At 45.4% G+C, this 24,156-nt stretch overlaps 2 protein-coding genes across 2 annotated transcripts; both read right to left on the reverse strand.

Annotated features, from left to right (window-relative positions):
- Window positions 1-323: 323 nt before the first annotated feature.
- On the reverse strand, window positions 324-10,619 carry LOC138619669 (zinc transporter ZIP12-like). The gene is made up of 13 exons (XM_069696313.1): window positions 10,502-10,619; window positions 9,297-9,599; window positions 8,274-8,594; window positions 7,989-8,196; window positions 7,453-7,613; window positions 7,118-7,289; window positions 6,238-6,410; window positions 5,997-6,152; window positions 5,721-5,801; window positions 4,409-4,481; window positions 4,071-4,229; window positions 3,780-3,967; window positions 324-2,694 (listed from the first exon to the last, which is right to left on the reverse strand). Exons 2-13 carry the CDS (start codon window positions 9,552-9,554, stop codon window positions 2,566-2,568), a joined length of 2,079 nt encoding a protein of 692 aa, XP_069552414.1. The 5' UTR covers window positions 9,555-9,599; window positions 10,502-10,619; the 3' UTR covers window positions 324-2,565.
- A 500-nt stretch (window positions 10,620-11,119) lies between these two features.
- On the reverse strand, window positions 11,120-23,798 carry mrc1a (mannose receptor, C type 1a). Its single transcript, XM_069696322.1, has 30 exons — window positions 23,602-23,798; window positions 23,089-23,490; window positions 21,771-21,944; window positions 21,093-21,248; window positions 20,888-21,001; window positions 20,661-20,801; window positions 20,387-20,566; window positions 19,585-19,742; window positions 19,378-19,494; window positions 19,175-19,290; window positions 18,852-19,000; window positions 17,967-18,166; window positions 17,744-17,859; window positions 17,563-17,644; window positions 17,322-17,466; window positions 17,178-17,216; window positions 16,608-16,771; window positions 16,404-16,468; window positions 15,854-15,954; window positions 15,615-15,754; window positions 15,271-15,379; window positions 14,976-15,145; window positions 14,185-14,290; window positions 13,842-14,074; window positions 13,578-13,740; window positions 13,312-13,464; window positions 13,116-13,232; window positions 12,292-12,450; window positions 12,178-12,210; window positions 11,120-12,087 (listed from the first exon to the last, which is right to left on the reverse strand). The coding sequence occupies exons 1-30, from the start codon at window positions 23,669-23,671 to the stop codon at window positions 11,855-11,857; spliced, it is 4,305 nt and encodes a 1,434-aa protein (XP_069552423.1). The 5' UTR covers window positions 23,672-23,798; the 3' UTR covers window positions 11,120-11,854.
- Window positions 23,799-24,156: the final 358 nt, after the last annotated feature.

Raw genomic sequence — 24,156 nt, forward strand, 5'->3', positions numbered from 1 at the left:
ATTTGTCACTGCTTCGACAAAAAGGCATTTGTTTTTGGGTTGTCAGTCCATCCGTCCTCGGATTAGATTTTGTAGGTCAAAGGTAACTGTGAACTCATAAATTTCATGACTAGTCATAACACAATAATTCATTTGCTAATATCACATACAAAATTACATATAAATGTTTAATAGAATAAATTGATGAAGTGATAATTTTTTTTTTTTTTTTTTTTTTAATCTATCCAAAAGGTCAGAGGTCAACCTCCCTGTGACATTAAAATGTTCTTCTTTTCTGGCCATTATTCAACACCATAGCTCAGGAACAGATGGAGAGATTGAGACCATGTTACACACTGTATTGAAATAAAGACAGAAAAGGTAAACAAACAGTAAAATGACTCTATAAAAGTAAATAGTCTCACTACCAGCAGATATATACACATGGATCCTGCAGGGATTTGTGCGACAGCAAAAACAGGTGCAGAGGATCATTTTCGCTCAGATCCTTTTGAATCAAAGGGAAAACATTTTTCTATTTCCTGTCCTGTGTGCCTCTCTCGGCTTTTCTCTGCCCCGATGACCCAAGAGCTGAACTCCTCATCTGGCAGGTCTCTGCTGAGCGAGTGAGGACACTCGGTGTCCACACCAACATGGCCCAGATAAAAAGCCCTTCCTTCCTCCCTCCTGGCAGCAGTTGCCTTGAAAAGACGCACACATGCCAAAAAATGCCTCCTTGGTGCAAAAGAGCAGGTTTACACACAAACGAGTCGGCCTAAAGCTTTCCTGGAAATGCCAAAGGGGTTGGCATTTCTAAAATAACAGCAAAATTGCAAGAATAAGAGAAAGTGCACCGGACTTCCTCCAATTGTGTGAACATTGCTTGGGAAGTCACAATAAAGGGTTGTCAGCTTTTTCTGACATGATAGTCCAATAATCTCATGACACTGTCACTGGAACTGATTTTGCAGTTTGACAATAGGCCCAGAATGGCAAATTAACAACAATCACCACGCAATTAAACTAATCCCCGGCACAAATAAAGTAAATACGTTGACAGCTGTTCGCTCAAATTTTACAGAAACATGTTCTGATGCGGAGAGCGGCAGAATTTAATCACAAGCAAGCTGATTTAAAAAAAAAAAAAAAAAAAAATCCTCTCTTAAACCCACTCTCTGTCCTCCGTATCACAAATCCAATTTAATGTACAAATAAGTTGATTTTCTGTGTTTCATTTCTCTCATTGTGCTGATGTATTCCCTCCGTCCTCCACCTCCTCCTGCAGGCCCACTCTGCCCGGTGAAGAGCGTGTGCTCTTGTGTGGGTCGGATCGCCGCACAGTTTCTGTCTTGCACGGCAGCGAGCATTAGTCATCCAGGTTGGTGGATGAGGAGAACAAGTGGCTCAGGTGGGTGGAAGTGCCCTCATATTGGATCACAGAGAGGCCTCAAAAACAAAGAACAATGCCTCCGAGATGAGAAGCTGAGCGAGAGCAACGCTTTTCAAAAACAGGCCTTCAAAAATAACTGTTTGAGAGCAGCTTAAGCCTCGCAAAGGTTTAAGTCCGTTCTTTGTGCCCAAAATTAGAGTTTTTCATTAAGCCAATCAGGCTTTATTTATTCATAAGTAGGCCAGATGTAGGTCAATCTCAATTTCATGGGTCCGTAATGTTTTAATAATTTCTGGAATTGTTTTATAAGTTTCCTGGAAAGACCTACTGTATGTAGTTTGGAAGATTTTCTGAAAGAAACGCAGTCTTTGACTTTTGGCATTTTGAAAGGAGCTAATTAAATTCAGATTAAACAAGGGCACAAAATCTGGATTTATATTTTTAAAGATGTATTTTATTTTATGAGTCCAGTTTTATTGAGTGTTCCTTTTAATTGAAATTAATTTAATCAAAGTGCAGTAATTGAACAGTTGCTTTGAGTTCCAAAGTTTGCTGTTATTTGAAGGTGAAATATTTGGAAATCGTGGGGGAAATTACAAGCATGTAAAATAATGTGTCACTCAAATGAATATACAGGACAAGACCATTTACATAATCAACAAAACAAGTTTCATTTTCTGTCAGCGTAAAGGCTCCGACAAGAAAATAGATTTTTTTTTTTTAAAGGAAAGGAAAATAATTAGATTTAGAATACTTTATATATTTTGTGGGTGAGAAATCATTTCAAAATTTTGATTGTCCGAGGCAACATGAATATTTCACCGAACGACAGAAATGCACAGTTGCACCTGCTGCTGCCAAATAAACTAGACACTTAGCATCCAGATACTATTACACCTAACATACAAAAATAAATCATCAAGTATAAAAAAAAAAAAAGAAAGGCTTCATAATGCTACAAGTAACATGCTGTATATGTGTGATCCAGTGCTGAAACATCATGAGACACTTGCTCGTCGAGCCGTAACGACTTGTTAAAACATCCCGGTTGCACACACTAACACTTGCATGTTTAAGGAGCAGGAGGTGATAATTAACAAGTCAATGACAATTTAAAAAAACAAACAAAAAAAAAAAAACACACAAGTGAACGTTTGTTTCAGCTCGACTCTTCGAGAGGAGATGCGCGCGGTCGGTTAGAACTTAAGTTCGTGTTCAAACAGCGCGAGCAGCAAAAGACACGACCAACCCATGAGGAGGCCGAGGTTCTGCATGAGGAACATGAGACACGGTCTGCTGGTCTTCACTCGACTCATCTCCGGGAGCTGAGGAAAGAAAGAAGAGAGGAGGAAAAACGAAACCTTCGGCAGTTGGACAGAAACGTGAGACGAGGCTGGCGTTAGTCGATAGTTTTTTTTTTTCTTATTGCCGAGTGAGCCCACGGAAACACCAAATTCAACGATTGCATCGAGCCCATCTAACGGTCGCTGGCTGTGGCTCGGCGGTTCATCCTGGCGGGATCACAGTGGTACGTCGTTAATACATTTAACACAAAAACACAAAGCGACGTGACACCGGAGAAAAAGACAGGAGATGAAAAAAGTGGATGGAGCACCAGAGCTCGGTCATCCTTCCTCAGCTGACAGGTCTCCAAGCAGAATTCAAAGCACCACAATCCTGCAACTACCCTGCGTGGCCGCAGAAGCTGCTGTTGCTGAGCAAAATGTGCACATTGATGTTTCGTTGTTGAGCTCGTCGTTGAGCTCGTCGTTATCATCTGTATCGTTAATTCCTGGCTGTTTTGGCAGATTTTCTCCCGGGTTGGTTTCTACTGTTTGGGGGACTTCATGATCTCGCTTTTGCTCGTCGATGCTGTACATGAGCCTTCGGAGACTGCTGCGGGTCAAAAGGAACAAACCAAACGCTGACTCTGAACGGTTCACTGGGAACACCGGCTAGCCTGTAGCAACACAAAGGCTAAAAACAACCCATAATGCAACACTCCCCGTAGGCGTTACACCGGTTCTTTTTCCATTCAAAAACAACATCTGATGCTGCGAACACGTTCTTGTCCAAACCTCAAATATATCATCTTATATCAGGGTCAGTGGAGTCCAGTGCATAGGTTACTTTCCTACAAATTCTGGTCACTTTAATTTTGAGCAAATGTTTATGAGTTGACAGTGCATCTGTTGGGGACTATTTTCAGATGTTCATTGACACACATTTGGGCCTCTGGTGAGTTTTTACAGCCGCAGAAAAACGTCACCCAGAGGTCTATGGCGCCAAGAAATAGATTACACCAGCATGGTGCAACATGGTTTTGGGCTTTTAACGGGACTTGTATAAAATAAGAAATAATTAAAAAAAGGACTGCCACCAGGTTTATCCTTTTAGAGGGCTGCCTTACCATTTCTACCAGCGACAAGTAGAGAAAAATCCCAGCAGTGACGGAGAAGATCCACTGCTGCACATCTGTCTCCGAGGAGACAAAGAGTCCGATGTAGAGCCCCATGAAGGCCGTCAGAGCGCTGAGAAAGTTCATCAGCATGGCCGTCTTCACCGAGAGTCCAGAGCTGAGCAACACTGCGAAGTCCCCTTGGAGACAAAAAAGGTAAAGAAGACACGTCAGTCGGTTGTTTTTTGACCTCATCGAAAGCAACAAAGGCGCTTCGAAAAAGGAATCGCAGCGGCCTCTCACCCATCTCGTGAGGGATCTCGTGGCACAGGATGGCCACGGTGGTCGCCATGCCATTCTCGGCCGAGGAAGAGAAAGCCGCCCCGACAACCAGGCCGTCGGCAAAGTTATGAAGACTGTCTCCGACAATTACCATCACAGCCAAAAGAGGAACCCCTTGTCCTGGGAACACAAAGAGAGGCTGTGTCTGTCCAAAGCTCATCCCCAGACCGTGACGGCTGCTGTGTCGTGCCGGCGACTAATTACAAAGTGCAACTTGTTCATCGTCATGTGTGTGATTGTGTGGTTCGGGGGTTTTTTGTGTTTTTTTGTGTTTTTTTTGAAGGAGCAGTTTAGCTTACGCTGATGTGAGGGCGTCCTCGTGTCTGTATGTTCGGGCGATATTTCTGTGCACTCCAAGTCGTCCACTGGTCCCTGCAGGGTACAGATAATTCGATGTCAGAGTTGAATGAAGGGATTCACCAACAGACATCCATTACAAATCAATCTTTCCACGTGAGCTTCCTCCTCTTCGGGACCCGTCTCCGTTTCTGTAATGTTCTAGTTTTGAAGTGTGCATTCAAATGTATGTTTACAATTCAACACAAGCATGAAGTGCTTTCTGAATGATTCAACACCTCTCATTCTCCAACATCCTACGTGCTTTGTGTCTTTACTCCCTCCCACACCACTCCTCATCCCCTGTTATGTAAGAGCAGAGCAAGAAGGATTTCAAGTGAATTTCAATAAAAAAAAATTAACTGGGATTTGATGGATTAGTACTGTAGTGTGTGTGTGTGTGTGTGTGTGTGTGTGTGTGTGTGTGTGTGTGTGTGTGTGTGTGTGTGTGTGTGTGTGTGTGTGTGTGTGTGATGAAAGATTTTTGATAGACAAGGATGAGGAGACAAGGATGAGGTCAGAGTTGTGCCAGTGTGCTGTAACCTCTCCAAAACTTATGAACAGCGCCCTCTAGCACAACACTGGAGAAGCAGAGAAGGAGTGAAGGGTCACTGAGGTGAAAGAAACTGTTTACACTTCGAATGGGCTCACAGTGTAACAGGTTATTACATCGATGTGTTGACATAACCACAACCACAGCTGTTGTTGGTTTTTAGAACAAGGAGGAATGAAGGTTTTTGTTTTCATGTTGGAGGAAAATAAACATGATCTGATGCTGAATTTGGCACATTTAATGTTGCAGCTGCCGGCGAATTACCAGTAATAATAATAATTCAACTACGCACGACGCCCCTCAAAACCAACCTGAGTCAGTCAAAACACCTGGAAAGTAGCAGAGACTGAGACTTATCGTTAGCATTTCCAGGAATAATTCTAGGACTAGTCATGAATAATTGAAAATAAGTAATTGATGATATCAACCTTAATTAATGATGTTTACAATAAATTCTCATGAACACATTTAGAGCATGGTGCGTTCAGGATAAAGTGGTACTTTGACTGCGGAGGCACACGAGACCAAAATATGTTTCTGTTTTCGTATCCTGTTCTCTCTCTTCTCGGCACCTGAAATTTGTGTGTGTCAGTGTTTTGGGGATCTGCTGCTTTAATTTCCCAAAAAGATCTGCCTTGTCATGGGTCCTACGTTCCCCTCTATCGCTGAGTAAATAACAGGGACGATGACAGGAATCAGGATTTTTCTGCCAAGAGACTCACCAGCTGTATGGTGGAGATGGACTTGCCCCTCTGTGACTGACCGTTGCAGTTCAGCTCAAGGGAAAGTTCACCGGAGTGACACTGCAGACAAAAGAAAGTCACGAGAACACCGTTGCTCAACATGCACAGTCATGACAAAAGGTGACCAGATAAAGATCAGCCCATGCTTGAACTCCTCTCCGATGATACGCTACGTTTTCATTATTTTTCTCAGTGTCAGTTTAGTGTCATTAAACAGATAAAGGCTAGAAAAAAAGAAAAAAAAAAACCTCTTACGTGGCCATGGGAGGGAAGTAAAAAGGAGAATATTCTCTCAATGAGGAAAAAGCCGTAAATCCCGGCGACCACGCCCAGAATCTTCCACAGATGCTCCTTTTCTTCGGGACGGTGCTCGTCATCGTGGCCGTGAGCGTCGCCATGGAGGCCGAGGATCTGCCGAGGAGACGGAAGCACTTTACTCCACACCGCGGACACGGGTGAGGCTGGCTGCACGGGGATCTGCGCGACGGCCTCCTACCTGCGGTACGAGGTGCAGGAGAGCGTCCCCGGAGAGGGTTCCCACCGCCAGGCCCACAAACAGCTGCAGGATGAGAGTGTAGGTCTCCTGGCAGGAGTTGAAGAAGATGAGGCAGACGCCGAACATGGAGCCCACCGTGATGAGCAGAACCGCCGCGGTGCTGTAGCCGTACTCTGCAGGAAGGGAGAGAGAAGCTTGAGTTTGAACACACTTTTTCCACGTGTGAATAATGCAGAACTGTGTCGTCAATTGTGACAAACCCTCAGTCAAAACAAAAATAAGGAAACTCCTTTCTGAGAGTCCGTTTTAAAAAAAAAGATAGAATCAAAAATAAATTCATGGTATTCAAATTCAAGCAAAAACATCCATATCTGTGCATAATCCCACTTTACTGAATAATAATGATAATAATAGTAACAATACCCTTTATTTATGTAGCGCAGGTTACAGTGCTTCGTAGACATAAAATCAGAAAATACAAAGTGCATTCACACAATAGAATAAACACAAATAATGAAAATCGAAATTTAATGGAATAGAAAATAATATCTAGTTTAAAAAAATAAGTATTTAAAAGAGGACACTGAGGTTGCCTGCCTGATTTCCAAGTTAATTTGTGTATGGTTTTTTTTTGTTTTGTTATTTGTACAAGCAATAAAACCAGATGTACAACGTGACCAATAACCTGGATGTTTTTCTGCATCAGTATGTGACTCTCTTTCCCAGAGCGATCCAGTTTTACCCATTTCTTATATTTAATATCTCAACTGACGACCTAGAATGGAAAACCTCGTAAACAAAGTCACAAATCCAATACTTTATATTGTATTTATTGATGGCTGTGGTTTGTAGAGAGAAGCAATGAGGTAAAATGTCTTACTCTCCAGAGCAGTGGGCTGAGATCCTCTTCTTTTTTGCTCTGCAGACTCACAGGCATTGCCTAGCAACTGCTGAATGATGGCTGGGCAAATTTGTCTGAAATGCTCCTTGGAAATTGGCAAATGAGGATCCAGTGCAAAAATATCCACCAGCTGATTGGCTGAAAGACACACCTGATTGGAGTCAAAAGAAGAGACAAGTTGTAGTGACGTGTGATGAGGATAGGAGGCGTTTCAAATCAAGTCTCAGAGTACGTAGCTGTAGTTTACTTTGTTTAATGTGGTTCACCGTTCATTGTATCTTCTACAAACCTAATGAAACGGGTCTCAGTCTCACCTGGGCCCAATCTCTGCTCAGTCCTGCAGTTTGGTTGCAGCTGTCCACCGAACGCACAGCCACTTCCTTTGCACTTCCTGTGTTGCTCCGCCTCTTCCTGTTGTGAGAGTGCGTCACTCCTTCCCGCCCTACTCCCAACTGACGAAGCAGCTCCTCCAAGTCTAAGCAGAGAAATAAGAGGTCAGATTAAAATCAAAGTTAATCAGCGTTTCAAATCAGTTTGTTCATTTATGGAGTCATAAAAGACTAACGAGAAAGAAGGGGACGAGCTATTAGTTTTGATATGCAATGCAATCATTTTGTCATTGAAACTGCAGATAATACACTTTTTTTTTTAACCAATATCTAATAATTAATTTCACCTTTTTCATTCACAAGATAACTTTTTTTTTTAAATTCATAGAAGTGTGGAAGAGCTTCTGACGCAATATTTGAGTATCTGTCCTCAAGGTCTTTGAGGAATCTGTAATATCAGCAGTCTCTATGATGTCTTTTTTCAAAGTACATAACACTTCTACATGTTCTTTTGAACTTGCCTATAATCTGCAGGTTACTCGTGCAATTTAGAGATCGAAAGATGTAGTCTGTGAAGAAGGCAGGTGATGGGAGGTTCCTCCGTCTGAAACAGTGGCCCTGCAGGATATGGCTGATGAGGGCTGCGGCCAGTCGGGGCACAGCGGACTCCCCGGCACCCGGATCTCCTTTAACGTCAGCCTCCTCATGGAGACGAGCGGCATCGATACACTGCGGAGCCAAAGGTGAAACATAAGCTGGCGTACATCTGTTCGGGGCGTCACATCTGTCCGAAAACACTCTCTTACTTGCAGGTCAGAGGAGGTCTCTTGGCTGGAGGGGTCGTAGTGCTGGTTGATGAGCTGCAGGATACTTTCTGTCTCACCGGGCGACAGGAAGCGGCCGTCCTCGGCCGGATGGAGGCTGGCGAGGGCCAGAAGGTAGAACTGAAAGTTCCCAGAGGAGGAGTAGGACGAGGAGGAACGGGAGGCTGCGTTCGACACGCACAGGTCTTGCAGGTTGATTATGTAGTAGAGCAGAAGAGTCGAGACGCGCCGGTAGTCCTCCTCAGTGAGGTAAGGCCTCCCATCGTCCTCGAGGACGGAGAGGGCCACGTCTGCTGTCAGGCACTGGAACGAGAGCCCGGACCGAGAACGGGGAGGAGGAGAACAATATTGGGCGGATTTGAAGGAGGTTGCAGAACATCAGGTCATACGAGTGACTTGACTGATCTTAGATTCACATGTGGTGCTCAATAAAAGGCCCGTTTTGTCCCAGAACACTTTGTACCGTGCCTCTCGAAAAAGTAAGAGTTTGTTGTTGCTGTTTGCGTTGTGGTGAGCTGAATACAAGCCCAATTAGACCCACGCACAAATGGTAGAAGGACAGGAGAGTGGGTGAAGCACTGATCCTTGTTAGAAAGAACCTGCTCTCTTCATTTCTAAATCTTACGTTCAAAGCTCGACGCACACGCGCACGCACACGCACACACACACACACACACACACACACACACACACACACACACACACACACACACACACACACACACACACACACACACAGTCCCATTGTCAGGCCACCTGCACAAACATGTGTAGCACCTCTAAATCCACTCTACAGAGTTTATTATGTCAAACTGAGGGATGTCTAAAGCCACTCAGCATGAATGCTCCATAGAGGTCAAGGACTTAAGCCTCCACATTCACTCACATTCCAGCCGTAACAAGCACGTTTCCCGGAATATGGGACTCAATACGGGACGTAAAAGTTATTGTTCCGGCTCAGTTTATCATTTTGTGACGTTTGCATGAGACGAGTGGAGGCCTTACCTTCTCACACATGTCCTGAGAGATGCCAGTCCGCTCTGCACAGTGCACCGCCCGCAGCAGCGTGCCGATCAGGACGCCGGTCCTGTCCCGATGGAGCTGAGGCTGCTCGTCCGTCCCCAGGGGCAGATTAAGGGCCCGGAGAGCCCCCGGCAGGTAACCCCGGTCCTGCCCTTTCACCTCAAGCACTCTCACCAGCAGACAAAAATGCAGCAGCAGCAGCAGCAGGAAGAGGCATGGAGCGCTGCTCCTGAAGTGCATGTTCCTACCGGGACCGTCCAAACTCCCTCAAGCTCCCAGGACCGGCTAAGAGATTGGAGACAACAAGGTGGCGATAGATAAGAAACACAGACGAGAAAGACAAATCTGAGTCAAGGTGACGAGGGAGCGGGAAGCTTTTTAAAAGAGGAGAGCAGAGATGTGTTCTTGCTGAGGGAGGCGTTAATGACCGGCCCGACTGATCTGATGGGAGGACAGGAGGGCTCGCTGGGCAACCCTTCAGCTGAGGCAGCCCTTACAGTGCCGAACACTCATGCCAAAAGCCTGGGCCCCTCAGTCCACAACAAAAGGATTAGTGCAGGGAAGTGAGAGAGAGCGAGCACAGGGGCAGGAGGAAGGGGGAGATTGGAGAGAAAATAATTAGTACTGAGGGAAACTAGAGAGAAGCTAAGGTAAAGACCTTCAGACACTCAAGGGATCCACGTCTGAAGCGATGGGCAAGTGTTTTTTTACTGCTTCTTCAGTTCGGATCTCAAATTGGACAAATTCCTGGAGTGTGTTTAAAACTCATAACTGTGTGTGGATTGAAGCAGTTTCGGTTATGCAGCAGCGTGAAACGTTCAGGAGGAGGACAGGAGTGTGTGTGTGTGTGTGTGTGTGTGTGTGTGTGTGTGTGTGTGTGTGTGTGTGTGTGCGTGCGTGCGTGCGTGTGCGCGCGCGCGTGTGAGGTGATGGCTGCGAGCCCCCCCCCCCATGCACGAAGCACCAGCGATGCTCAAATCTAAGCTTTTCTTATTATTCATGATCTCTGAATCATCGGGGATCAAACATGCAGAGCAAAACAAGCTTCCCAGCATCCTCCCACACCGGAGACCCTGCAGGTCGAACCAACCCAGCAACCAGAGGACCAAAATTATTGTTAAAAAAATAAATAAATAAATCCTGAAAGCTGCAGTAACCCGAGACTGAATAAGATGAACAAAGCTTACCGGATGAGCCAGGTCTTTCGTTTCTCCCCTTCTTCGACTCTCAGCCTGCTTGTAACCAGGTTCGTCTTCCTCGCAGCACAAACAGCGGATCCAAAGCTTATTTTTGTGTGTGTGTGTGTGTGTGTGTGTGGGGGGGGGGGTGTTCTTGGGCATCGGTGTTGTTGGTGAAAACCCTCTTACGAGAAGTAAGAGTTGAGTAAAGCGCCTGAGGATTAGCCGCGAATGCCTTCAGGGCTGTGGTTGCCACGGAGACCGCTGCCTCATTTACAAGAATGAGGAGGTGATGATTGATGGAGGGGGGGGGGGGGTGGAGGAGGGGGGGGGGGCAGCCCTCCGGTAGAGGTGATTGCGTGGCAGGTAAAACTTCGACACCGATATCAGTCAGGAAAACAGATTTACATCAAACACACACTGCTTTGCTCTTCTGTTCAAGTCAAACCTGATTATCTTGCTTTTATCTACAAAATGTATTTATAATTTTTAATAATTTAAAAATTTGACATTTAATTTAGTCATATGCCTCTCATCAACAACAGCAATCAATAACACTTTAAAATTGTGCTGTTGGTGCACGTCTACTTTATATCAGCAGCAGAAAGTAGAAAAAAGACAATTCAGTTGTATTTATTTTCATTTATTGGGCATCTATTTACAATATCCTAATCCAGAATCAGGGCGATGAACAGTCATAACAACAAACAACCCGCATTAAGAAAACGTTTTCACATTTTCTTGAATTTAACATGTGAATGTTCTTGGTTAAATTGATTGGTTAAAGTAAAAAAAAAAAAATTAAAAAAATCTGTACACATTTCACAAATCATTATCATGTTCAATTTGTTTTTGATTGTTTATTTATATTATCTTAATTCACTTAGAGCAGTGCCAGTGCTTGCATGAATTATTATAGCATAATTATGATAATCAGTATCTTCACTTGCAGAAAAAACACAGGAGTTTCCCATGTTTTCCACATGGGACACATGTTATCACATGTATGACATGTTATTCACGTGTTGCAGCATATGACAACACGGGGAAAATATGTGGAAAACCTTTCACATGGGAATCTGCACGGGCTTCACACAACACACCATGAACACGTTCCCAAAACCACGTTTCCCGTGTGCACGATCACACGTGTGTGTGTGGTCACGAGTTTTTGCACATGTCAAATTCACGTGTTTTTTCTGTAAGGGTTTGATCAGTCCTTTCCAAAGCTGAAAAAAAACAAAAAAAAATCACTACAGGGTTTGTTTGAGATCCAGTTCCCGGTGACGTGATCCAAAATAAAGTTGAAGATCTCCGATCACGTCGTTTTCATCGTGCTGTTGACCTCCGACCTCCGACCTCTCACGCTTGCTCGTTCTGCTCGATGTTGTCCACCAGGCCTTTGGTGTCGACGGCGGCTCGGATCGGGTTGTTGAAGTACAGCTTGTTGTCGAAGGTGCAATCTCCCAGGACCGGGGTGCTTATCCGTTTACGGAAGAGGAGGAAGGCACCGAGTCCAACTATGGCGATCACAATTAGTACGACAGCCACCGTGATGCCTGCAGAGCCGTGCGAAGCCTCTTGAACGACATGGGCTGAAGAGACAAGACGTACAGAAGTGTTATCCGTGACAGAAGCATCTCATGCAACGCACAGTATGACGCCGATGAATTTCATGAACTTACCGATGGATGCTGGCTTCTCTGTCGGTGGGATAACTGGAAAGAAGAGAGTGAACAATCCGTCAAGAGTGACTGTCGGGTCCGTCAACACGTTAAACAACAGCTCACTGGAGTTACCTTTTTCTGTTTTGCAGATGTAAGGCCGATATCTGCTGCAGCTGTTTGTCGTCCACTGTCCGCTGTCAGAATTAATGTCCACGCATGACTCTGAATTTGGCACCCCCGCTTTCCAGTTGGTGTAGTCCACAACGCTGTTATCGATCCACATCCACTCATCTGAGACAGAGAATCGAGTTACTTTAGTAACCAAAGCAGCACACACTTCTGTATTGTTATTTATAAATATATATATATATATATAATTTGTATTAGTTTTCTTGGGGTCTTAAGCAAAGAGCCAAAGAAACTATGATTTACACAGTGGCATCTTGAGAGGAGTAAAAGTGTTTCCTAAAAGTGCAGAAGGCTGATTATTTTGTCATCCAGGTGTTTATAAGAGTCTTTGTTGAGTCTTAATCAGAAGTTTAACTATCCACTAAAATTTGTTTTGCTTGTTTTCTTCCTTTCTTTATGCATTGCGTTGTATATCAACAGCACGGACAAAAATCAAAGTGTCCAGTGTGGATATGAAAAGCTTCGAGTACATTTGTCACTTTTAAAAGGAGACTACTGAACATAAAAGCATGAAAATAAGCAGCAACGAATGGAGACGTTCAAGTTTTGTATCAACGGGTGCATTGGACCGTAAACTCTGGCTGTGAAAGAAACAAAAAAGATTCCTGCGCACTGTTGGTCACCTGTACTCACGTTATCATGAACATTTCACCTTTATTGTTCACAAAAGAGTTTCACAGGATGATTTTTTTTTTTTTTGAGGAGGAGGAGGGGGGTGGGGGTTCTTTTAAAGACGCGAAGGCTGAATTTAGCTCCAGTGTGCTCACCGTCATGAGACTTGTACAGACCGATCCAGAAGGTTTTGGCACCGTCCTGCAGCAGCTCCAGGTTGTGTTGTATGAAGCGAGCCTCGGTGGGGTCCTGGATACTCAGGAGGGAAGCACCTGACCGGCACAGCACAACGTTACGGTTCACACACTCGGAATGCGAAAACGTTATCGGCGTGCATTCTTCACAACGTACCCATTTTAAGACATGCGACCGAGGCGTGGGCCCAGTTGTCGACCATGGAGCCGAGGAAGGCGTAACAATGGCCTCTGAAAGGGATCCAGGTTTTTTGCCTCTTCGATTCTGGACAGTTGCCAGGAAGCTGCGGGGGCTCAGTGGGAGGTACGTCTGTGAAGGCAGCACGGGGTTGAATCTCAGTCTTAAAAACTGCTGACTAATCACGCTTTCAGTGCTTGTGTATGAAGCGCAAAGAAAGAGCAGTAACAGAGAGATTGTCTGACCTGGTGACTTTTTGCAAAGGGAATAGTGGGTGTCGGAACACGGTGCTGTCTTCCATGTTTTGTCCACGTCTATATACACACAGCCATAGTTTTTAGGCTCAGATCTGCCCCATTTGGTGTAAGACAGCATCCAGTCATCAACCCACTTGAAGCGACCGCCAGTCTGTTAAAAAAATAAATAAAAGATGGTGGAAGTTTATGCAGAGCGAGAAAGGGAGGTGTCAATTTTGAATTCCCGTTTCAGCGGCGGGCCCGAGCGGTTACCACGTTGCTGTTGAGGCCGATCCACACGGACTCGTTGTGCTTGGAAATCTGCAGGGTGATGAACGCCTGGGTCACGGGGTTCAGGATGCTGGCCAGATCCGCATCATCTGCCTGGCACTGTCTCCTCGCCTCGTCCCATTTCATCTTCTGGCCCACCAGTTTGTAGGAGTCGTTGCCGAGCTTGTAGAAGGCCTTCGGTGACACGGTGGTGGGGTGGACCACAATCTGGGAATCTGAAACACAACATTTAAAAAAAAAAAAGTACTATTGACCCCTGAAGGCTCGATAGTTCGTTCTATCAGTGCGCTTTAGGATCACGTGGCCCTTCTAGTACGCCGCTCACCAATGTTTCTTTTACAGATGAAGCCCTGTTTTGAGTGACAGTCTTCAACTTTCCATTGTCCCGTTTGCTTGGGGGTGCTGCCCACCATGACCACACAGTCAAACATCTACGAGGCAGAAACAAAAAAATTTAAAAAAAAGTACGTTAGTTCCCCCTGGGTTTGTACCATTTTCAGATCCTCGCAGTTGCTTTCTTTTCTCATGACAATATGCAGACATTTTCATGCAAATCTTGAATAAATTTTGAATAAGTGAATTGTTCAGATGAATAATATCACAGACATATGAGAAAATATGACATATGCACAATCTGTATATGCATTTAAGCAGAAGGATAAATCAATCCTGCAGTAGGGGACACTGGAAGTAGTAACAATACACTGTAAAAAGTCTCCTGTATTCAAAGTTTTACTCAAGTAAACTTTCAATGAAACTGTCGTGAAGAATTTGGCCTTTCCAACGCTGCTGTAGTTACTCTAATCAATCATTGGTTCATTATTGATGCATTAATATGTAAGCAGGATACAGATTAAGCCGGTTGATGTGCAACTAATTTTGAAATTGCTGAGTAGTTTAAATTGTAACCATGGGTTATATTTCATAAACTCAACACATTTTTAAAAAAGGTAAATCTTAGTCTGAAATGTAATTAGTAAGTCAAGCTTTTTAAAAACAAATGTAAATGGGACAAAAAGCACAATAATTCTTTAATCTGCGTGTTGAATTAGAACAAGTGAGACGCGCAGAGGTCGACAGAAAAAGGTCAGAGAGAGAAATTAAAGTTGAAACAACCTCATCAAAGAAAAAGCGCCCGTCAGGCGCCGACGTCGGGTGCCCTTTGGCCCAGTTGGTGTAGAGAATGCCTTTGCCGTCCGTCCACACGAAGTGCATCTCCCAGTTGATGTCATTCATGCCGATCCACAAATCGGTGTTGTAGTGGAGCATCTGAGTTGTTAGGAACGCTAGGAAACAGGAAAGCAACTCTCTAAAACTGTCATTTATTCCCACATGAAGTTTGACCTTTACAGACGGCTGTGAGCAGGAGCACCATGCTGCTGCTGCTGCTGCCGCCGCCGCCGCCGCTCACCTTGCTCTCTGTCGTTGGGGATAGAAACCAGATTTCCTCCCTGGGAGATGCAGTGCGCCCTGGCGTCCTGCCAGTTCTTGCTGTCACTGCCCGAGACAAATTTGTAGCACTGTGCAAACAAGATGAATTTGCAGCGTTTGTATGCGCGTTAGAATAACAAGTTGATAGCAAGTGTCCATTCGAGCTTGGTCAGAATGTGAGAACACATTTTAAAATAGAAATCCCATCCTGGAGGCAAGGGAAAAAAAACAACAACAACAACAACAAAAAAAGACACGCTTATGACGAAGACTGTCGGTGTTGTGTTGGACTCATCTGTGTGGTACAGAGTTATACGTGGTTACCTTTCCCCGGAAAGATAGCCACTCTGGTGCACAGCCTCCTTTAGGAACTGTGGTTGGGATCATTGTCGTATTGACGAAAGCGCTGCTTCTTTTGCAAATGGACGGCAGCTCCATGCCACAGTTGATGTCGTTCCAGTACCCTGAATAAGCAGAAGTTAGAGAAAACAATTGAACGAATGACGGGAGGACTTTAACGACAATCTGTTATTTACCAAACTGGGGCAGTGCACGAGACTCACCCATGCCCTTATATATAGTCACACAGTTTTCATCGTTGTTCGCAAAGTTGGGCTCGTTGTGATCCCACGCGGCGTAAGTTACGGGGGTCCCGTCCAGCCAGCTAAAAATGAAGAGAAGGAAAATGAACGTGACGTCGCCAATCGCAAAACTCAACACGCGCGTGCGTGCGCGTCCGAGTCCAAGATAAATTAGCCGGTATTAGTGTTTGTTCTTAAAGCTGCAGTGCGGAACGTTTGTCTCCCCCTTCTGTCGGAGGGAGTGATTACTAAAACACTGTCGGACACGTGCTAATGTCACGGGCTCTGCCGTGGCGTTGCAGGTGTAAAAACGGTGGGAAGTGTTTTGAGCGTCGGAGCCCCCTGAAAAATCACATTCAATTAGGCCTCGTTCAGGTTCAAGTCAATCGTCTCGGCTGGCTTAACTTCCTGGTTCACGTGCCCCCTCACCCACAGAGCGTGCCCAGTCTGAATTCATCCAGCCACATAACAGACGTTCATTTGTACTCGTAAAAGTCACGCACTCCAGCTTTAATGTTGTGGTTTTATTTACCTAAATGATTTATCCAAATTTACTAGCATGCCGATGTAGTACTGCCCTTCCGAGCCTTTTGCTATCTGTTTGAACAAAAAGATAAGAGACACATTAAATTAAGGGTAACTCGGGCTTTTTTTGTTGTTGTTGTAATAGCAGATTAGGATTTTTCGGAAAACATTTTGAACTTCTGTGTTTAGTGTTAAAATCTGGATTCCTTGCCTGTTTCCAAAGGAACTTCCTCTCACTGTCCCCTGTGATGACCACTAGATCACCAAAGTTTTGTTTGCAGTAGGCTCTGGCATGCTCCATCGGCAAGTTGTTACTGTTAAAGAAGTACTGGGTGTCGTTGTATATGAGCCATCCATCTTCTGTGGTGTTGTACACTGCAAAGAGAACACAACGGCAATACTAGCAGCTCTGCGGTGCAGCACGCCAACATCAGCATGCACACAACGAGCTGCTGTTTATTATCCTAATTTAGCACGTTAGCAATGCCCTTGCTACCTCGCTATTTAACACAAAAGTACAGCCGAGACCGGTGGGAATGTCATTTGTTTCAGTGCACAAAGAGAAACCTCTAAAAGCCAAAAATGTCAAGAGAAATTTTGGGTTACCCTTCAGACACCAGAAATGTTCGCACAAAATTTCATGGCCATCCACTGAGTCATTGTTGAAATATGTCCGTCGGGACTGAACGGCGCGTCAACCGACTGACCAGCTTTGTGTAACTCAGTAATTCCAGGAAAAGAAAAGCAAAAGAGATGGAAGCTGTTCTGGAGGGAAACGTACCTTGTGCAACTATAGTCGGCTCAGGTTTGGGAGTGTCCCCTGAAAAATATAGGAACCACGAGAATCACAAACTTTTAATTCAACCGCTTTGTGTGAACGGATCAACGCGAACCGGATCTCCGTGACGAGACGGCTCCGAGTTACCTCTGCGTATCTGGCAGATCCAGTCATTATAGGCCTCGCAGTGCCGGTCGTTCCAGTGCCGTCCGTAGTAGAACTGAGCTTCTGCACAGTGTTCGTTGTCGTTGTGGTTGTTTGGTTCCCCGTAGCCCCAGTTCTCAAAGCTGAACTAGGTTACAGTGGATGGAAATACACATAATTAGGCCAGGGTTGAGAACGGCAGTGAAGTAAAGTCGTCTGCGATTGCGGTGAGGTTGCTACATACGGCCGACCCGTCACTCCAGACGAAACCTTCGTTGACGCCCTGGAGGCTGAGGCCTATCCAGGCAGCGCTGGAGCTTTGAATCCTTCACCAGAGCAGAGACAAGAAGCACTGATTACCTAAATGATTAATTAGCCCGACGTAAATTCTAACACGTGCTCGCTTCTAGTGCAAGATAACGTACTGAACGCTGTTCAGGTCGTGCATGCTGTGTATGCTCATCAGGTCCCCGCCAATGGCCCGGCAGAAGTCCTGCGATTCCTGCCAAGTCTTCTTGAGGTCCTTTTTTTTCTTGTAAACCTTTTTTTTTTTTTTTTTTTAACGAGTGACAAAAGACAAATGTGTGTTTGGTCTCATGTTCTTGAAACGGCACAAATTTCACACGCCGGTACCGTTTGTCGGCTCACTTTGAAGCAGACGTTCCGGTTGGCGACTCGCGTCCAGCCGGACGCGCAGTTCAAGGGCACCGTGGTGGGCGGAACCGTCGTCACGTGAACGCCCTCCGCTGGCTTCTTGCAAATGTACTTCTCCTTGTTGCTGCAGCTGACGACGTCCCACAATCCAGCAAAAGTCCCAGTCGTTATGGCGACGCATCCTTGATGTCTGTCTTTTGTTAAACACACCGGCAGGGAGGACAAATCTGGATAAACTGGGCTAAAAGATCGCAATCGATCGGCATATCAAGGAACGTGTGTCGCCGGGTAAATAATGAATTTGCGCGTCGGTGAAAGAAAAGATTTTGCCCGTACGGCCACTAACATTTAGCAGGTATAGCAATTGCCACGTTTACCATTTTAGTTTAGCGACTTCGCTTGTTAATTAGCATTGAACACTAGCTGCATCTCAATTCTGCAGGAATTTTGTCGTAAACCAAATCAAATTTGACCTTATGACGCGAGAGGAAGTATAAACATACCGTGTTAACATATCACTGAAGAGGGGGGACAACAATGTCGGTGCTAATAGTTGTCGAGACATCGCATTCGGGACGAACTTCGAGGAGGCAATGTGCGAGCTAAATTATAACTATTAAATGAACCAAACATAATACTCTTCATACTTTTACATATTATAAAATACTAATAATATATATTTCTAATTCCTTTATCTCTTATCTTAATCCGACCAGTTGGACCCCAGGATGACTCGCAGCCACTGTGGCGGAAGCTAACGGGGTTGAACGAAATAAAGAAGTACGTAAAACTTATATATATGATACATACGGCTCGCCGGAGTAGAATTCAAATTATGTCTGAAAAGATTTACAGAGTCTAAGTAAAAGTGTGCTCTACCTGGCATGCCCATGTTGAAATGGGTGAAGGTGACCTTTCTCCTGGTCGTCCACCTGAAAGTGTTTCTGTCGGCTGTGTTGGACAAACCGGTCCAGAAATACTTCTCCGGTCTCAAACCCACCAAACTGACCAGGAAAGCGTTCTCATATCTGCACGACAAAATATAGAAGCAGAAAAGGTGAGCGGCATCCCGAATAAAAGCTCTGAACTTGTTTTGGTTATGTGGATGATGGAAATGGATGTTCTGGTGTTTTTTTTTATGAGTGAACTATTGGGAAACTCCTACATACATACATACATACGACATAAATGTGAAAATATACCTGTCAGTCACATCCACCAGGTGAGCGCCGGCCTCTGAGCACGCCCGCGTCGCCTCATCCAAAGTTTTCGTCTCGGCTCCGATGTTGTAACAATGCGAACCGTATCTGACGGAGCCCTGAAGAACAAAAACGCCGTGACTCCGAAGTCCGATATCTGTGTTTTATGATGACACTCGTGTCTGAAAGGAAAGGACGTCGCTCACGAGCTTGCAGCCCGGGTTGGTTTCCTCCTGGGTGCCTTCAGCTTGTTTAGTGGAGGCTCTCTTCTTACAGATATACCCGTACGTCTTCTCACACATGTGGTCCGCCCACTTCGCATCCTGCGGGAGGAACGCACAGACGACTAGAGCCGCGGGACCGTCAACGAAATGTGGATTCTCTCACCGCATTTGGACAGCCGTGGGCGTTACCTTTCCTCGGACGAGGACGCAGTCCTCCTGGAAGCCGGCGAAGTGAGAGGGCTCTCCGCTCTGCCACTGGGTGAACGTGACCTGCGAGTTGTCGGACCACTCGAACAGCATCTGGTTCCTCTGATCGTTCAAGCCGATCCAGAGCACGTCTGCCGGCACTGAGGTTTTGAGATCGCAAAGACAGACGCAAAATGGTCACGACGTTTATCTTCTCGAGTTTGGTCTCCCAGGTTGGTCTCGTGTTCTTTAAAGTGGCTGTAATCAGTGTTTTTAATGAAGACGACGTGAAAATTCAGCAGCTGAAGGGCCAAATATTTCCCTCGGGAGATGGTAGGGACCAAAAACAGCCAAAAGACAGTTAAAAATGTGGACTTGCATTCATCAGATGGTCGGAGACGCGGCACGATTTGCTAGTTCTCGTTCGTGGAGAGTTGGAAAGACGATCAATATGCTCGTCTCATATCTGTAGTTAATATGAGACTACAGCCGGCAGTCGGTTAGCTGTGCTGGAAGGTGGATTTTTTATTACTCTTGGACAGAGCCAGGTTTCATGGTTTACCCTGCTTTAAGCATTTGTGCTATGCAAAGCTAATTAGCTGCTAGCTGAAGCTTGATATTTACCGAACAGACGATGAGAGTGGTCTCAGTCTTTTCATCTAACGCGAATGTGAAATAGCATATTTCTCAAAAAAATTTGAAAATATTCCTTTACTTGGTAAACAAAGTATCTAAGTATTTGCCATCTTGCTCCTTCTAGCCTGGATCATTATTGTTTTGGAAACACGATTCATTTTACACTTACAGTAGCCAGACTGAGATATGATGAAGCTCTGCTCCTCGATGTTGTGCACGCTGGCCAGATCTCCTCCCTCTTTGCGGCACGCTGCCGAGGCGTCCCTCCACATCTTTTTAGTCCTCTCCAGGTAGTAACAGTTCCCTGCATAAGGAACCCAGTGATTCGGGCAGAAACTGGGCTCTTTACCTGCGGAGAACAACACACTCAGTTGCAGGTTTGTACTATGAAGACCGGTTGTAATTGTCAACCAGATTCTGATCGTGTCAGATGAAGGTTTTACTTGGTGGTGGGGGCAGACCGGTCAAGTTCCCTTTACGACAAATGTAACCAAGTTTCTTGGTGCAGGCGCTGCTTTCCCATTTTGAGGCTTTTCCAGCATTGAGAGTTGCACAGGTGAGACCCGGTTCTGATGAGGGATGACCTGTTGGAGACGCAGATCAATGCATTATTTAACAGTAAATGACAGCGTATAAAAATCCCATCATACAGTGCCATGTGTTCACTAACCTGGAGCCCAGTTTAAATATCTGAAGGGGTTTCCGTTGCTCCACTGCCATCCACTCTCAAAATCCAAGCTGTTCAGCCCGATCCACAAAGCTGATCCCAGGATATTGGTCAACCCTGTGTCAACACATGCATCACAAAGCAGTTCATCTCCGAGACCGAAACACCGCGTCGTTTGGGTGGCGGACAGAAGGTTATAGCTTCGCACCTGAAATGAACGACTGCTCGTGAAGCTCCACGATGCTGAGGAGGTCGGCTCCCTGCTGCAGGCAGCTCTTCCTGGCCTGGTGCCAGGTCAAAACCGACTGAGCGTTCCTCTGATACTGAGCCCCCGTGACCGGGTCGGTGTCCCAGCCGGAGGACGCTGCATGATGGTAAAGACACGAAATGCACCGCAAGTTAGAAAACCGCGGGAAAGGTTTTACCTCACGAAGTGCTGTAACACCTGTTGACCTGAACGGAGGACGTGAGTGTGAATAACTGTCTGAAAACTGGAAAATAAAATTGGAAACAGATTGAGAAACACCTTCTACATCCTTATCTAGGACTGAAACACTGGTGGGATTCCTTTATTTTCCTGCTCCTTTCCTGCCCCAGTTTTAGAGCAACGTCAGGGGAAAGACAGGCCCGTGAGAAGAGGAAAACAAGGACAGTGCTGTGTTGACAACTCCACGAGAGGAAGTGGTGGTGTTGTTCTACTGGGGCAGGAGAGGAGGTCAGAGACCAGACCTGCATGCGCTGACCTCCTCAGTGAAATAAAACAAGATCATTCTGCTGGGTTTGATGAAAGTCACGGTGAAGAGCTGCAACCGGTCCCTCAAAAACTCTCCGGGAAGGCTGATCGCAGATGTTAAGGTGACTGAAGCCACCTGTTACTCACGCTTACCTCTGGTCGGACAGAACCCCCACTTCTGGTCTTCGTTGTAATCTTTCTCTGTTGCACACCACAGCTGTCCGTCCGACCGACCGTCCTTTGTGCATCCAGCGTACCACTTCTCCTGGAACTTAAATGGGAACTGACAGGGGCCTCCGAAAGCATTGCCCCCCAGTGTGAAAACCTCTGAGGAGACACAGATCAGGGAGTTGAAGATAATAAGAAATCTGTTAAAAACAAAGTCCAAAAAAAAGCACGCGGACACGTAGTCATTACAGCAGTGTGCGAACATGCACATTCATTTCCTACTATAACGGCCTCTAAACAATTTCTTAATGGACTTCACTATGTGCTTTTGTTCCGATGTTGAAAAAGGGCCTTTGCCAAACTGCTGCCACAAAACACTGTTTAAAATATGAATTGCAAAGCTTTGGTTTGATTAAAATGAAGTGAGCTGACATAAATCCCTACAAAGAGCCACAGACCAAAAGTACACAAAAGCACATGGACACAGTGATAAAGTGTCATTCATAATGTACGGTTGAAATGTTTTGGCGAGAGGTCACTTTATTAGATTACCCTATACTTACAAAACTGACTGGAATCAAGTCTAAAAGTAAAGACTGTGGTGAAGAGTGCCTTCATCTCAACCAGAACTCGATATCTAAGGCAGCAAAATCTCAGCAGTCGACATGATATTTGCTTGTGCTCTCTGAAAGTTGCTGAACAGGTTTGTTCACCTGTATGTTTTCCAAAAGAAAAGTTTAAAACCACCATGCCTTGAAGCTCAAGGACAGTTTCCTTAAATGTTTCACCTCTCGCAATGACTTTGTTTTATTTTATTCGAACATTCGTTTCACCGAGGATAGATTTTATCGCACGAAATTAGTTATGAATTTAGGACCAAAATCTGCTTTTAGCAAAATGTGGTTCGAAAATCCAGAATAAACACGCGATGTAAGCCTCAGATCAGTTACGGATTTTCAGGGTGGTGCCGTATAATAGAGATTAATAGAAGTCGTTGAGTTGCTAGTGAGTGCATCTCTTGAACTGACCATTCTTAAATGTCATTTAATCCACCTGTTAGTTGGTCCGCACGGCAGATATTACAATATCATAACAACTGTAGCACTTCGGATTTATCTATTTGTTTGCACTTGGAAACACAAATACTTGAAAACAGTCTCTGAGACATGAAGACATTATCCACGACATTGTTAAACAGCCTCTGAAACTTATCTCCAAACTTCCCATGAAGCTGATTTACACTGCAGTTAAGCTACGGTTGACAATATTATGGCTTTGCTGACTGTCGACTCAGATTTCCTACCTTGGTACCCCTTTGAACAAAGGTCTCCCCGACTACCAAATATCCTCCAGCGACTCCAGAGCCCTAAGCCTTTGTAGATCATTATGTTCCTCTCGTTGCGGTTGCCCCAGTTTAAGTGCAGGTCCTGGTCTTTGAGGCCGAACAGGGTCTCGTTCTTGCACTGCCAGTGCTGGAGGACGTTGCTCTCGTCACACTCGAAGAGGAGCACCTTCACCCAGTCTTGTATCTCGGTGGCGCCCAGACACAGTTTGAGGGACAGACTGAGGAGGCGCGACTCGGACGCCCAGCGAAACTGCTGCTCTCTGGCATGAGGGTCACACTGGGCCACCGTCAATGAGGTGGCGCTCTCCACCTTTATGCACTTGTTGTGGTTCTCGTTGAAGATCAGGAAGATGCCGGTGTCTGGAGCAAAAAAAACAAAAACAAAATAAAAACAGAAGAACTTCAACGACATGGCGGCATACACCAAACGATCTGAAGAATCACAGTTAAACTGATGTCCAGGTTACATACCTATTTCAGCGGCGATGGAGAGGACCCGCAGGAGGCAGAGGACCACCGCAACGGTTGAGCAGGGCAACATGATCCTCGGGGTCTGGTTCGCACTCAGCGGTGGATGAAGCTGCAGGAGGGTTTAGCGGTCATGAGAGAAGAGATCCGGTGTGTGCAAAGGTGTGCGACATAGAGCGACACTGACACAGAGACATGGTGCCCTCCCCTCTTAATCACACCGATGGATATCCTGTCACATGGGCAGTTACTGCTCCTCAAACACAGACTTTGCAGCAGAGGAGTGGGAGGCAGGATGTGGGGAGCAAACCATCCGATCTGACTATTAGGCAAGAAATGTACAGCGTCACGGATGACGACAAATCAAAAGGCAAAAAAGAAGAAGCAGATGGTGAAGTCTGGAGACTGGTTTATCAAAGCGTCTTTTTTCAGGTCCAATATGTTGCCTTCATCTGAGATATTTTTATCTGTTAGAAACAGGCCTTCAGTGTGTGCCCAGATGATGAACCCAGAGAGCAGGTGTCAATCGGCAAGATCAACTTTAAAAGAGCTTTCAGG

This window comes from Brachyistius frenatus, unplaced genomic scaffold, assembly GCF_029030835.1.
Source record: "Brachyistius frenatus isolate BFR_SWC_R1_liver_20210118 unplaced genomic scaffold, ASM2903083v1 Contig_21, whole genome shotgun sequence".
NCBI classification, from domain to species: Eukaryota; Metazoa; Chordata; class Actinopteri; family Embiotocidae; genus Brachyistius; species Brachyistius frenatus.